The following is a 15,273-nucleotide window of genomic DNA, read 5'->3' as shown; positions in this document are numbered from 1 at the left end:
TCAAAGTCGCATCTTTTGAGTTCCGGTGCCACTTATTATCTACGATATTTACGTATAAACAAAAATAATTTATTATAATTTCATAAATATAATATATAACAGTACACAAAACCGTCAATTTAATACAAAATTGATAGAGCAAAAACAATTCTAATTTTTAATCATGCTTAATTCAATAATTAAAACAAAAATAAATAAAAATAATCTCAATTTCTAAGGCACTCTATTGATAATGTTTAATAACCTTACATTAAATATTTTATGTTCTTATATTCTCTCATAACCTTGAACTGGTTCTCAACTCTATATTTAGAAGTACTATATAATATATTTTATTTCTAACACGATTCATATTTCAATTTTTGATAAGAGTTTATAATTATATTCTTATTTATAATTATATTTTTTATTAAATAATTTTCTTAAAAGTAAACAATTTTACATCAAACAAATAGAAAAATCAATTACAATATCCCAAAAAAAAAATTAATGTTATATGTAGTGCATAATTAAAATGTGATATTTTCTCAAATGCATGTTGCATGTCTACAATTTCAGTACATTTTCCTAGATAACTCCTTTTCTGGGTCACTTCCTGGGTGGGTCGGTTACTAAAACATTGCTATATATAGACCTCAATATCTTACACAAATCACACGAACAATTATAAGTGGCCTAGGAATAAGCTTAGATAGATCCTAAAGATGCATTTGGTGAATGGAGAACATGATAGCGAGCTTCTCCAAGCTCAAGCTCATGTTTGGAACCACATTTTCAGCTTCATAAATTCCATGTCTCTTAAATGCGCTATTCAATTAGGCATACCAGATGCAATCCACTACCATGGAAAACCCATGACCCTTAACCAGCTGATTACTGCCTTACCAGTTCACCCCTCCAAAACCCTCTTTGTCTACCGCCTCATGCGTATTTTAACTCACTCTGGTTTCTTCACATTACAAAAAGTTAGTGAAAATGGTGAAGAAGAAGAGTACGTTTATGCTATCACCACTTCTTCACTACTCCTCCTTAAGGACAGCCCCTTGAGTGTAAGTCCTTTTCTTATGGCTATGCTCAATCCTGTGTTAACAACACCATGGCACCATCTCAGCACTTGGTTTCAAAACGGTGATTCTACTCCTTTCGATACAGCTCACGGGGAGAAATTTTGGGAGTATGCTGAGAAAGAGCCAAAGGTTAACCATCTTTTCAATGAAGCCATGGCTAGTGATGCCCGATTAGTTACTAGCGTGGTGATTGATAAGTGTAAGCATGTGTTCAAGGGGCTGAAGTCGTTGATCGATGTTGGTGGTGGCACTGGAACGGTGGCTAAGGCCATTGCTAAAGCTTTTCCCAACTTGGAATGCACTGTATATGATCTTCCACATGTGGTTGCTGACATGCAAAGCCATGACAATCTCAAATATGCCGGAGGCAATATGTTTGAGGCTGTTCCTTCTGCAGATGCAGTCTTACTTAAGGTAATTTTGAAGTTATTACTCTCAGTCTCTTCTTCAACGTAATATTTTTTCTATCCTTGATGATATTTATTAGTTGTTGTTTCATGTTTGAAAAATTTTACTGACGTGGTGATTGATAAGTAGTGGATATTACACGATTGGAGCGATGAAGAATGCGTGAAGATTCTGAAGAAATGTAAGGAAGCGATTACAAGCAACGGGAAGATGGGGAAAGTGATTATAATAGACATGTTGGTAGAGAAGAAAGAAGGGAATGATGAGTCGACTGAAACGCAACTCTACTTTGACATGCTGATGATGGTGTTGGTTTCAGGGAAAGAGCGAGATGAGAAAGAATGGGCCAAGCTTTTCCTGGAGGCTGGTTTCACTCGCTATAAAATAAACCCAATATTAGGTTTAAGGTCTCTCATTGAGGTTTATCCTTGAGAAGCTGGCTACTTTTTTTTTTCATGAAAACGTGTTCTGGTTTGTGATCAGAGTGTCTATTATTTTGCAATATTTAAAGAGTGCTCTGTGGGAAAAAAGTATTTTATTTTAGATCTGTGTTTTTAATTTAATTAATGCCCTCTAATGAGTGGAAATGTTATATGAAATAAATTCAAGCAATAATTACTGATTTGAGTTTTTGTTTTCCATTAATGATCCAAGATCCCTTTATTCACAAATATTAGGATTAATATTAGAATAATTGAAAAGATCTCCATATACATCTACTTAATTTATATAATTAATAGTATGCTGTAGTAAAAAGGATTAATAGAATATATACAAACTTACTTAGACAAATTGATATATTTAAATATAACTGAATGTCTTAAAATTAGAGATAAATTAAATAATTTGTTAACATAGAGGATTGTCACATTAATTTTCAAGAAACAGTTTAAACTCATCTACATCAACTTGTATGATTGATTTTTATACATTACATTATTCATAATATAAGTTATGAGTGAAACAATCAATAACTATCCTAATATTTTGTGAATTCTTATGACAAAACCAATCTAATACTTTAGTTATTAATTAATTAATTAGAGTTTTAAATATGTATGAGACCTATATACGACTGTTATGGAGATCATTACAGTCCCACCCTACCTAGATTAAAAAAAAAAAAAAGTAGAGCCACACGGATCGTCTAATCGGTCGGCCTTGAGGTCATTTCGATGCACTACTCTTAGTAATTGATACGCACGTTTAACTCATTTTAGATAACGGGTCCAATCATCATAGTGCATCTTTTCTATATCAATTTAATAAGTTCAATCAATTAACTTTTATGAAATGGACAAAAACAATGAGTTAATCGTTTGATTGCGCTTCTTTGCTCACCAAACTTTCTATATCAATTAACTTATATGAAATGAACAATGAGTTAAAGATCTATAAATTAGATTGGACAGGTAATTAAATATTGTGAAAGATTACAATAATTTTGTGACTTTTGCTGTTAGCTTAGCTGTAATCTTTTCTTTAACGTGCGTCAAATAATTAGTTAGAATTTATTAAGGGCATTTTATCACAGACGAGATCTTGCAAATCTTGTTTATTGATTTTTTTGACTAAGTGACACTATGTATATAATTTATAATGTCATAGCAGCATCGTGTAAGCACTAAGCACCAAAAATGCCCAAGCCCTACATGAACTAGAATATATATATTTTATGTGTTTGTGCGATGAATTAGCTAGAATTGACTGTTCATTTTTACTGTAACCAGATATAAGATTGATCTTAATTTTTATCTGGTACATTTATATCATAATAAATCACCCCTATCTTTTTTTAATTAAAATTTAAAAGCCTAACTTGCCCTATCTATTTTTTTTTTTTTTTATCACTTAAGGGCATTCAAACCCGTTTAAGTATATCTCAACTAATCTTTTAAGACCTTGAAACTGTCGGTTTGATAAAAGTCTCAATGATCACTTTTATTAGTGTTTGAGAAGACTCAAACTCAATTGCTCATAAAGCACATTTTATTGTTTTATCATCAGGCCACCAAATGATATTTAACTTCCCTATCTTCCTCATCCATAATTTACTTGATAAATTGGCCTGAACCACATAATTTAATTATTATATAAAAAGTACGCCACCAAAAAGAAATTAGATATAAATCACATGAATGTCATTTTAAAAATTAAAACAGTATTTTTTTTTTATTATTAAGTTATGTTTGATTTTATATTTAATATTTGGGTCTTGCGTTATCCTTATCATTTGAAGTGATATTACACATCTAAGAGGTTGAACTTACGCACATGGAATCCTCTTCAGCTTTATCTACGTTTACTGCTCCCATAAATACTAGTTTATCTGGATCTTCTTCTAAGGTAGACAGTTTGTATGAAATATCTTATATCCTAGAAAATAAAAAAATCCAAGACACTATCCCTCCCATTGTAAATCCTTATACAGCCTTTTCCAAGTCCTCGTCTTCTTTGTCTAAAACCTTTAAAACTCTTGTCAAACCTTCCAAAAAGCCAGTCAAAGAGTATGTCCAGACTAGTACTTTTGACAAGTGTCAAATTCCAGCCACAACCCAAGAACAATATGTTACTTTAGAAATCCCTCAAGAATCCATTACTCAATGGATCCATGAAAGATACTCTCATGTACACTTTGGCGCTATCTGGCTCGCCCTATCTTATCATGGCAGAAAAAGACTCCCAGTCTCTGTTTGAATTGCTTTATTGGACACCAGATTTGTCCAATATCAACATGCCTGTATAGAGACAGCACATACAACTTTGAATGCTGGGACAGTCATTATGACACTGTTTCCTAATTTCAACATGTTCCTCTCTGATGTTCATTGCTCAAATGCTCTTAAAGTTCAATTACAGATCGTTGGGGCAGATTTAAATCTAGGAAGTATTGCAGCTACTTTGCATTATCAAATGGTTTGGCGAATCCAAGACCATGCTCTTGATCTCGCTATCCCTACAACTACTAATGCACTGCTCCTTACTGTTGACTCTCAGAATACTCCTCACTGCATCAATATTCCCAGGTAAATTTCCAGAGATGATTTGATTAAATTGTTACCCGACTCTTGGGTGACAAGTTACGAGTCTCTTAACAAAAAAGAAACTCCGGTGGTTTCTACAGAATCTACCATGCATGATAACAGTGATGGATTAACAACTATCAGATTTAAGTCTCCAGCAACTCCCAGTGCTCTACCTTTGAGTTTTCGACAAACTCAATTCATGATTACTTCAGTCATACCCACTATAGTAGTATGGGAACCTAGACTTTCCATTCATTCTTTTCAACAATCTGGTGCTCCTGTCTATCATCAATATGATCCAGTCACTGGTCACACTCCATTTGATCTTGACTGCCAATGCTCGGAATGCCATGATGATCCTATTTGGGAAATCGATGAGCATTATCTTCCAAGATGAAACTATTTCAACCAGAAAAAGAAGAAAGCTCGCTGCAGTCAGACAGATCTTCATTCCCGATTTGAAGACCATGATCCTGAAGTTGGTCTTCTTGGTCAACCGTCTGGCGAATTTGACTATTATGTCAAATATTCTCTACCAGCCAGGAAAGATTCACCATCCAGTAATCCCTCATGGGACATCCCTCCAAAACTTCAACCTAAATCACCTTTACAACTATCCAAACCTACTAAATCACCTTACTTCAAACAGCCTTTACCATGTTATCAACAGTCTCTCAGGTGGATTGCCAAAGAAAATAAACCAACCCATTCACCCCTTGCTCATACTCCACCTGTTCAGTCCGTTATGATGATCCAATCCCCTGAGCCCACAAAGACAGGACATCATTTCAATTATGACACAGAATTTCCTTCCCTTCAAGAAACTGCCACTCAACAACCAAAAGTGGTTCCTTCCAAAATTATACAGCCTGATGGATCTACACCCAAACTCTCCCAAGCTGAAGCAGTTCTCAATTAGCAGACTGAAAATGCTTTAGCCCCAGACAAAACCATTACTAGACTTGAACAAAAACTGGATTAGTAGCTCATCAGGTGGACTCTCAGTCTCAAAACCAAACTATGCTGATTTCTCGGCTACAAAAACAAATTGATCATCTCCAAAACCGGATTGATCAGCTCCATCAGGAATTAATGCACATTGTCAGCAGCTCTCATGGCTATTTAGCTTAGTTTCTCTAGAAGGAAGTAGAAATGAAGTCATTAAAAACCCAAATGACATTGCTTTAGATGGAATATCTTAAGCAAAAACTCAAACAACCACAAACTTTCCCTGAAATGTCATTGGTACCAAACCCTTTTGACTCCACAACAGCATGGCCACAACCCTCTTTTTCCCCTTTCCCAAAAATTAGCCAACCTTTGGTCTCACCTCATATACCTTCAGGTGCTGTTCAAGCTTTTGGCAATACTGAACAGTTATATGCCAAGCTCCGCAAAGAACGTGATGAAAAGATCAAGCTGGAAAGAGAACAAAAGAAGCGAGAAAAGTATTCTGCTAGACAGCAGACCCCATCCCCTGATATTCCGGACTCTTTCTCTTCCAGTCATTCAGATCCTCCATCTACTAGGCCTCATCATCCTTTATCTAAGGATAAGGCTCCAATGCACATAATAATGATGGAAGACCGCCAACCTTCTGCTAATCCTGACTCCTCAGAAAATCCCGTCTCTTCCAATTTTATGAGCACTTTTTTGAGAGACATGGCAGAAAAGCAACGCCTTGCCGCTTCGGGTCTTTCTCAGGATTCTCTATCTACCTTCCACACAGAATCAGAAGCTGATATACCTTTGACTGATGAATCATTTGAAAGTGACTTTGACTCTGACAGTAATACTTCTGATCAACATCCTAATGTTTATCCCCAACTGATGACCCATCAACCTGAATCGTCAAGACCACCTGTTGTTTCTGAGGTCGATGATGAGATGCTTGAAGGTGATGATTCCATTCCAGACTCTCCGCCTATGTATCGACAATCTCGTCATACTCCAACTGAACGTGACTCTTATAGAGCTTCAGCAAAGCTCCACACTTTTGCCATCGATGATCTTCCTCCACACAAATGGAGAACTCGGATGTATGAATTTCAGGCCTGGTTACAAGCTGAGATGCTGAAACCTAATGCCCAAGTCTCTACTGTACTTACACAGTTTACAGCTAGATTTGGTGGCATTCTCCGTGATTGGTGGATAAGTCTTCAGGAGTATAGACAAAATTTGTTCATCCAAATGCTAGATATTAACCAAGCTCTGTATCTTCTGTATTATGAATTCTGTGGATTACCTCACCTTTATGAGAACCATGTCAGAGAAGAATATTTCAAGATGCGATGCTGTTCTCTAAAAAAGAAAGATCTTGACAGGCATTACAAAGAGATAGTAAAACGATATCATATACTTAGGGGTATGGATGATCCTAACATGAAGCAAGCCTTTTTGGCATCTATTCCTGAATCCCTAAGTCATGAAGCAACCAAGCTTATGTAGTCCCAGAACAAACCACTTGGATCCACTTCTCTTGGCGAAATTTATCAGTTTGTTGTTCTTGCTCTGGAAAAGCTCTGTTCTCAAAAACAATTTTTTGATGATTATATGAAGTGTTCTAAACAGCTGACAAAGGTTTGTCAAAGACAAGACTTACAGATCAAATCCAAATCAGATCGCTCATGTTCTTGTCCTACCAAGAAGAAGTTTCATTCTAGACGCATCAAGTTTTCTCCACCTAATGCTCCGGCTAGACATAAATTTCGACGTTTCAAGCACCGCAAGTTTCTTTGAAAAAGGAAACGTGAAGGCAAACGGTCTAATCGGTGTTATTTGTGCAACCGCCCGAGTCATTTTGCCAAAAATTGTCCAAACAAGTCTAAGCAGTCAGTCAAAATGATGCAACAACTTTCTCAGCTCACCGATATAGATTTTTCTGATGATGATGTTGAAAGTTGGTTTTCCATGGATGAAGAACCCACTTCAGACACTATTTTCTAGTTTACAGCCACTGATACTGAGTCCTCTGATTCAGATGATTGCCACTATTTCTACCATATCCAACAAGCACCACAATCCCTTCCATCATTAGCCTTCTCATGTCACATACCTACATCAAAGTTCAGATCTTCCCCACCAAATACTTCAAGCCCATTTCAGTCATAGCATTTTTTGATACAGGTGCTACTCGTACCATTATCAACCTTAAGATCCTCCCAGCCTCTCAGTGGAAACCTCATCAAGAGGTCTTCTACACGGCTAATAGTGAGACTTTCACTACTCATCTGATCAGCAAACCCATTAAAATCTAAATTTTTCCAGGCTGTTTCACTTTTCATAAAGTTCTTGGTTCCGATCTACCTGGCAAAGATATGGTTCTAGGTTTTGTTGTTTACTCTAAACTCAATAAACTTAGAATCCTCCCTGATGGTGTTCAGTACAAGATGTTTTTTCAATCCTGGACCACTCAGCCTAATTTGTGCTAGATTGAAGGCAATCCTATTGAGCAAATCAATACCCAGCTTATTTCCCACTCTTGCGTAGATTCTCATGCCGATTTTCTAACTAAATGTGCTCATCCATTATAGAAGAATTCGGATTTCTTTATCCATCTTCCATTCATCAAGAGCGAAGATATCAATCCCACTAAAGCTAGTCATTCCGACATGTCACCAGAACATCTTAGTCTAGCTCAACAAAAATGTACTCAGCTTTTATCTCAAGGATTAATTGAACCCACAGACTCTCAATGGGCATGTGAAGCTTTTTATGTCAATAAACGGGCAGAACAGGCCAGAGGAAAACTCAGAATTGTTATCAATTATCAGCGATTGAATTTCTTTCTCCGTGATGATAAATTTCCTCTGCCTTCCAGACAAGTTCTTTTTTGCAAATCTCCATAATGCAAAGATGTTTTCCAAATTTGATCTCAAAGCTGGATTTTGGAAACTTGGAATTCATCCTGATGATCGTTATAAGACTGCTTTCTGCATTGCCAATCAACACTACTAGTGGACAGTCATGCCTTTTGGACTTAAAGTCGCTCTTTCGCTGTTTCAGAAAGCCATGACGAAGATTTTTGCTCCCCTTTTGCATACATGTCTCATTTATATCGATGATATCCTTCTCTTTTCAAAGGATGAGGAATCTCATATCCGTATTCTTCGTGACTTTGCTGATATCATCCACACTTATGGTATCATGCTCTATGAGAAGAAAATGCAGTTAGGACAAACAAAAATTGATTTTCTTGGTATGGTGATTGCTGATGGCAAGTATGATCTTCAGCCTCATATTGCTAATGAATTGCAAAAATTCCCAGATGTTCTCACAACCAAGAAAGAAATACAACAATTCTTAGGAATTGCCAATTACATGCACAGTTTCATTCCCAACATTTCTCGTTTCACTGCTCCACTTTCCCAGATGCTTAAGAAGAATCCTCCAGAGTGGTCTGAAAAGCAGACAAGCAGTCAAAAGTCTCAAGCGCGCATCCTTCCATACACAGCCGTTGAGGATTCCTTTTTTGGGGAAACGCATTCTTCAGACGGATGCTAGTGACACTCATTGGGGTGCAGTACTTTTTGAACAAGATAAGGACAAGGTACGACATTTGTGCGGATACCAGAGTGGACAATTCAAACCACACCAGCAGCATTATCATTCTACTTTCAAGGAAGTATTAGCAGTAAAAAATGTCATTGAAAGGTTTGAATTCCACCTTGTTGGACATCATTTCTTTGTTGAAACGGATATGAAGTCTTTTGATGAAATGCTACGTTTCCACAAGAAAAATGTTCCGCATCAGCAGTTACTTCGCTGGGCAGAATGGTTCAGTAAATATTCCTTCACCGTCCAACATATCAAAGGTCAGACCAACACCATTGCAGATTATTTATCCAGACCTAAACCGAAACAAGTTGGTTTCATGAACCCTAGATCCGAACCTCTTCCATGTTTCATGCTCTAACCATTAACCCAATCTAGTTCCTCTTCATCATCCTCTTCATCAAACCATACTCCAGAAGTACCTCCTGAATTCGATGACCTTGTTCGAACGCGTACCATTGATGAAAATGCTACCGCTCTTATGTTTTCTTACCAACTTCAATGCATTAAAAAATGTGGTCAATCCATGTATGATATGTTAGGGGTCCATCTAGATTTCCCATTTTCAAAAATCTTTTGTTTACCTCTAGGGCTTGATATCATATTTCCAAAAGAATTATTATGGTTCTTTTGGTATATGTTACACCAATCCCACATTGTCATTCAATTCCCGATCCATCATATGTTGAAAATAATTTCCCAATATCAGTCAACCTCAACCCCTGAATTACGCTTTTTGATGACTTTTCTCGAATGGTTCAAAACCCTAGACAAATGGAAATATGTGTTTGCTCACCAATTTGCCCGGTACAAAAGTCCTATGTCTACCAAAATGGCATGGTCTATCATGTTTTTTCACAGACATCACTCCATCAGATCTGATGGCCTATATTTTTCACAGCATCAAGTCACATTTCATCGGTCTTATCCATATGACCTCGTCCGTAATATGTTTGATCATCCTGTTGAGACTAGATCAATTCAAAAAATCCTTTTTGAAAAAAATCAGATCATTCCAGATGCAATATGGCCATCCTTTCACGATGATGCTCCGTGGGAATTCTTTCCTCCAGACTATACTGAGAAATTACTCCAAGCCAAACAGACATGCATACGTTCCATCAATGCTCAATTCGATACCGATTTAGCCTATCTAGAATGGTGGTACCCGGACTCACAGCCAGATACTATGCAGGAAGAAGAGCTTCAGCAGTCTCGTAATTACTATCTCCATAAATCCAGGCGACAATAATACATGCATGCACCCAGTACATCTACAAAGCAAACATCTCAGATTGCAGACATTTCTTCGGATACTTATCCAGATACATCTTCCCGACAAATCTCTGCTGACTGGATTCAATCAATGGGTTGTCTCGACTTCCAAGATGAAGACTCGTGGCACGTTACCAACTTATCAGACGATTAAAGATATGCGTGTCTTAAAATATATAGTTGTGTCTTTTATGTAAAATAGCAGTGGACTAAATGGCAATTTGCCTTTTCAATGTAATATCTCCCGTATCCTTTGTAAAAAGTCAAGTATTGTAAGATTATGTTTTGTCAAGAATTATAGGCTACTTAATAAAAAAAAAAAAGCCCCAAAAGTAAAAAAGGTTAGTCTTGTATTTAATGTCTCCTTTATGAGTGGTTGTATCCCTTTTATCTATAAATAAAGACTTTTACCTTCTCGGGAGGAGGAGGAACTTTGTTGTAAACTTTATAAACACTTTTGTTTATTTCTCTCACTCTTCTTTTCCATATTTTATCTACATTTCCATACTTTCTCTACACATTTTCACTTAAATTCTTCCATATTTCTTTCATACTTCTAACTTTCTCTCAACCTCAAAGGTGTTGTAATACTCTGATAATGTTATAGATAGCAAAAGATCCCAATATGCTTTTAATTTATGTTCTTTAATATATCTAATATTTATGTTTTCATTTATGTTCTTATTCTTCAGTTCTGTACATGTTTTTCATTTATATTCATGTTCTCCATTTATGTTGTTGTTTAATATTCACTAGCCCTTTTAGATGATATTAGAAGCTGTGTGGGTGTGCATGTGTGTAGGATAAAATGAGAGTCTTGACCATCTTTTTGACCGATCGTTGTGTTGATTGGTTCCGCTTAGATTAGCTATCATAGTTTTCCACATGCATAAATTCTATAATTTGTTGACAGTATCTCTAACGTCTAGTAACATCTTAAGGTCAAAAATATTAATTAATGTCACTGGCTACATATGGTAAATCTTTTTTATTTAAAAAACATGTTAAAGATGGTAAAATATATAAATAAATAAATAAGATCGAGCAATGGGCCAAGGAACAGACATAGGAGATTTGTTAAGATTCGCGGCCCAGATGAAAAATATTATAAAGGAAGATAAATGCCCCTCTTTCAATCCCCATTCGACCCTCATCCTGATTGCCACGTGGCTGAATCGACCAATAAAGTTATCATGTAAAATTACTTATTTTTACTTTATAATGATAATATGATTAAGGAGATAAGATGAAAGATTGAAGGAAGGAGAATAAGACTGTAAAAAGATAGATATGGGCTCCCATTCCCAATTGATATGACACGAGAAAAAAAAATCTCGAGAACTCACCAGAAAAAAAAAAAAAAAAATAATCTCCAGATACTTTTCAATGCCCTCTCTAGTCTCTAATGGCTTAAATAGCCTTCAAAATATCTTGAAGAAAATTAAAGAGAGAAACGTCATCTTTATCCTAATACCATCATTTGTCATGCATGAACTGACACATACAGTGTTCAATTAATGAGCTTCACTATGGTTTCATGGATAAAGGGTCCAGACCATCATTTTAGATGGAAATTTATATATAATAATTATCACATAATTTCTCTCTTATTTGCACAACTACAGCCATTTTGTGTTTAACAATGATATATTTGTACCATTCTTATTATATTATAATATTATTTTTTTACATCATTTTTTTATATCACATATATTATAATCACATAAATTTTATTATAATATTAAAAATTAAAAATAATTAAAATTTTATATGATTGTAACATATATTACATCATTATATAATAAAAATTATGTAAAAAAATAGTGTAAATATGACACTATTCTTTTGTATTAGTATCTAAAAGCAATAATAGTAGCATAAATCATGTTGAGGTTCGTTTTACTTGGACAATTTTGGTATCCTTTTCATCTTCTCATATACCTACATATATGCCTGTAATAGAAATTAGAGGTGTTAAAAACCGGTTAGCCAGTTTTTTGAACTGAGATTTGAGGTGTTAAAAAACGGTTAACCAGTTTTTTGAACTGAAAAAATTTCTAAACCAAAATCGAACCAGTTTGACAGAAAAACTAGTTTTGAACTAGTTTTTCCTTTTTTCTTTTATAAAACCTTTTTTTATTTTTTCCTAAATTAAATTATAAATATAAATAATACATATCCAAATAAAAATTAAATATTCATACATATCATTGACTAGTATTAACAATACATTAAAAATATTATTATTTTCTATTTAATATATAATATTTATTTTTATTTAATATATATAACCAGTTCAAAAAACCGGTTTTGGTTAACCGTTTTTTATTTATATATATATAATCAGTTCAAAAAACTGGTTTCAGTTAACCGCTTTTTATTTTTTTTTCAAACCGATAACCAAATCAAAAATCTAATTTTTAAAATTTTTTAAATCACAATCAAACTATTTTTTGGCTAACTAATTTTTTTATTCGATTACCGATTCAGTTTGATTTTTGTATTTTTTTGAACAGCCTGTTAGAAATCGCTAAAATTCCAAATCTGGTGCAAGGATCCGAAAATGATAAAGAAATAATTAATTATTGATCTTAATTTTGATTAACATCCACGTGAAAGACAAGGAACAATTCTACTAATGCTCGTTAAACAAAAAGTGAGATTCTGTAAAAAATGTCACATCTTCAATCACCATTAAAGCTCCCCATTTACACTACTATCAACTACTATATATAAAGAGTTCTTTCCTGGCAGAATTAGCAGAGTCTAAGATTTTTCCATATCGATCACGTTCAATATTTAATTATGGTTTCGATTCATGTTGCGAGTGCTAGTGAGCGTCTTTAAGCTCAAGCTCAAGTGTGGAACTATTCATTGAACTATGTAAATTGTATGTCTGTGAAATGCGTCATTCAACTGGGCATTCCAGATATCATCCACAAACATGGCCAACCCATGACTCTTTCCCAAATAGTTTCCGCACTCGGCGTGAACCCAAATAAAGTCCATGGCATTCACCGTCTTATGGGTGTCTTAGTTCATGCCGGCTTCTTTTCTCAACGAAAAGTCGGCAAAATTAATCACCAAGAAGACAAGTATTTTCTCACACCCTCTTCTCGACTCCTCCTTAAGGATGCACCCTTCAGGGCTGCACCATTTGTATTTCTTATACTTGATCCACTCATGGTTGGTCCCTTCCATTCCTTGAGCGCTTGGTTCAAGAATGATGATTCCACACCATTTGAAACAACTAATGGGAAAAACTTTTGGGGTTGTGTGGCTAATGAACCTAAATTTAAAAATACTTTTTATGATGCCATGGTCAGTGACTCTCAGTTGGTAGCGAGAGTTTTGATTGAAGACCATAGAGAGGTGTTTAAGGGGTTGAAGTCTCTGGTTGATGCGGGTGGTGGCACTGGAACTATGGCCGAAATCATAGCCAATGCTTTTCCAGAGATTCAATGCACTGTTTTTGATCTCCCACATGTTGTTGATAATTTGCAGGGGACTAAGAACTTGAATTTTCTTGGAGGAGACATGTTTAAGGCAATACCTTCGGCTGATGCAGTCTTACTCAAGGTAAACACTTGTACGTAATTTTCCATTAATTTAGTTTCTTCATGCTTAATTTAAAATCAATCTTAATTAGTTTTTGTCATACAGTGTGACATACACACTATATTATATTATTATTCTTATTTGTATCCAGCATTCCTACCCTACCAATGCCATATCAAATTAAATTGCAGAGAACTACTCTCATAATTCATAGCATAACATTTTCACTACTAGCTATGTTGATTTGCATTCAGATTATAGGTTTTTAACAGCGACTAACAGTGAATATATAAATTAATAATGGGAAAATATACAGTGGATTTTGCATGACTGGGGTGATGAAGAGAGCTTGAAGATATTAGAAAGGTGTAGAGAAGCGATTCCAAGCAAAGAAAAGGGAGGGAAGGTGATAATAATTGACATGGCCATCGGAATGGAAGATCAAAGTAAGGAGTCAATAGAGACACAACTATGCTTCGACATGTTAATGATGTCTCTGTTCAACACCGGCAAAGAACGAAGCATCGAAGAGTGGAAGAAGCTCTTCTTAGAAGCTGGTTTCACTCACTATAAGATAACTCCTATACTAGGTCTAAGGTCTCTCATTGAGCTTTACCCTTGATTTATTTTCTGCTAGTATTTGTGTGTAATAAGTTCATTTCTATTTAGCATGTTTCGTGAGTGGTAATGTACTGTATTAATTTTCATGGAATTGTGTTGTGGCAGCGTGTATTGCCATCGTGTTATTTATCTTTTGGTGTGTGATTGTAGGAAATTGTAATGGCTTTCAAAAGAATAGAAGTAAATAAATTAATGGTATCTGTTGACAATTTGTCTGTCAAATCATGAGATTAGAGCAAAAGTAGCACTAATGCAAGACAATTAAGAGCCGATTTGCCAAACCACCCAGGAGGTTCTTGCTCAAATTTCTGATAAATACCTTTTTTTTTTTTTTGAACTTTTGATCAAAAATCAACATATATAACTATATAAGGTTGGTTTATGAAAAAAAAAAAAAAAAAAAAAGTGATTTGTGATAAAAATAATTTAAAAAGCTGAATATCATATGGAATTTGAATAAACTTTTTTGTTTTATCATCAAATGTATTCGGACTAGTTTACGTATACCTTAACTAGTCTTCGGGGATTTTGGAACTACTGATCAGATAAAAACTCTAGTAATTATGCGTATTAATAATCGAAAAAAGATTCAAACCCAAGACTTCTTGAATAATACATTCAAGATTCCCTTGAAATGATAAAATTTGAATTATCTTCTATAATGATTTTGAATAAGTTAATCAAATATTGATCACAATTAGATTAGATAAAATCGAATGCTTTTATCGAGATTTAATTTAACGTATTAAACCTTCTCTCAAATT

The 15,273-nt window shown here is 34.9% G+C and overlaps 1 protein-coding gene and 1 pseudogene across 1 annotated transcript; both read left to right on the top strand.

Moving 5' to 3' along the window:
* Positions 1-646: 646 nt before the first annotated feature.
* On the top strand, positions 647-2,090 carry LOC116109222 (probable O-methyltransferase 3). Its single transcript, XM_031395453.1, has 2 exons — positions 647-1,481; positions 1,605-2,090. The coding sequence occupies exons 1-2, from the start codon at positions 705-707 to the stop codon at positions 1,905-1,907; spliced, it is 1,080 nt and encodes a 359-aa protein (XP_031251313.1). The 5' UTR covers positions 647-704; the 3' UTR covers positions 1,908-2,090.
* Positions 2,091-13,135: 11,045 nt separating this feature from the next.
* Positions 13,136-14,707, top strand: LOC116109183 (annotated as a pseudogene).
* The last annotated feature ends 566 nt before the right edge of the window (positions 14,708-15,273 follow it).

Source organism: Pistacia vera, unplaced genomic scaffold, assembly GCF_008641045.1.
Source record: "Pistacia vera cultivar Batoury unplaced genomic scaffold, PisVer_v2 Contig575, whole genome shotgun sequence".
Taxonomy (NCBI): domain Eukaryota; kingdom Viridiplantae; phylum Streptophyta; class Magnoliopsida; order Sapindales; family Anacardiaceae; genus Pistacia; species Pistacia vera.
Note: the sequence above shows the minus strand (reverse complement) of the source record. Positions and strands in the feature narration are given on the sequence as shown.

Bases quoted from the DNA above. Each gene is read 5' to 3' on its own strand.
- LOC116109222 (XM_031395453.1), top strand. From the start codon at position 705: ATGCATTTGGTGAATGGAGAACATGATAGCGAGCTTCTCCAAGCTCAA. The intron at 1,482-1,604 runs GTAATTTTGAAG...ATTGATAAGTAG, and splicing joins CAGATGCAGTCTTACTTAAG to TGGATATTACACGATTGGAG.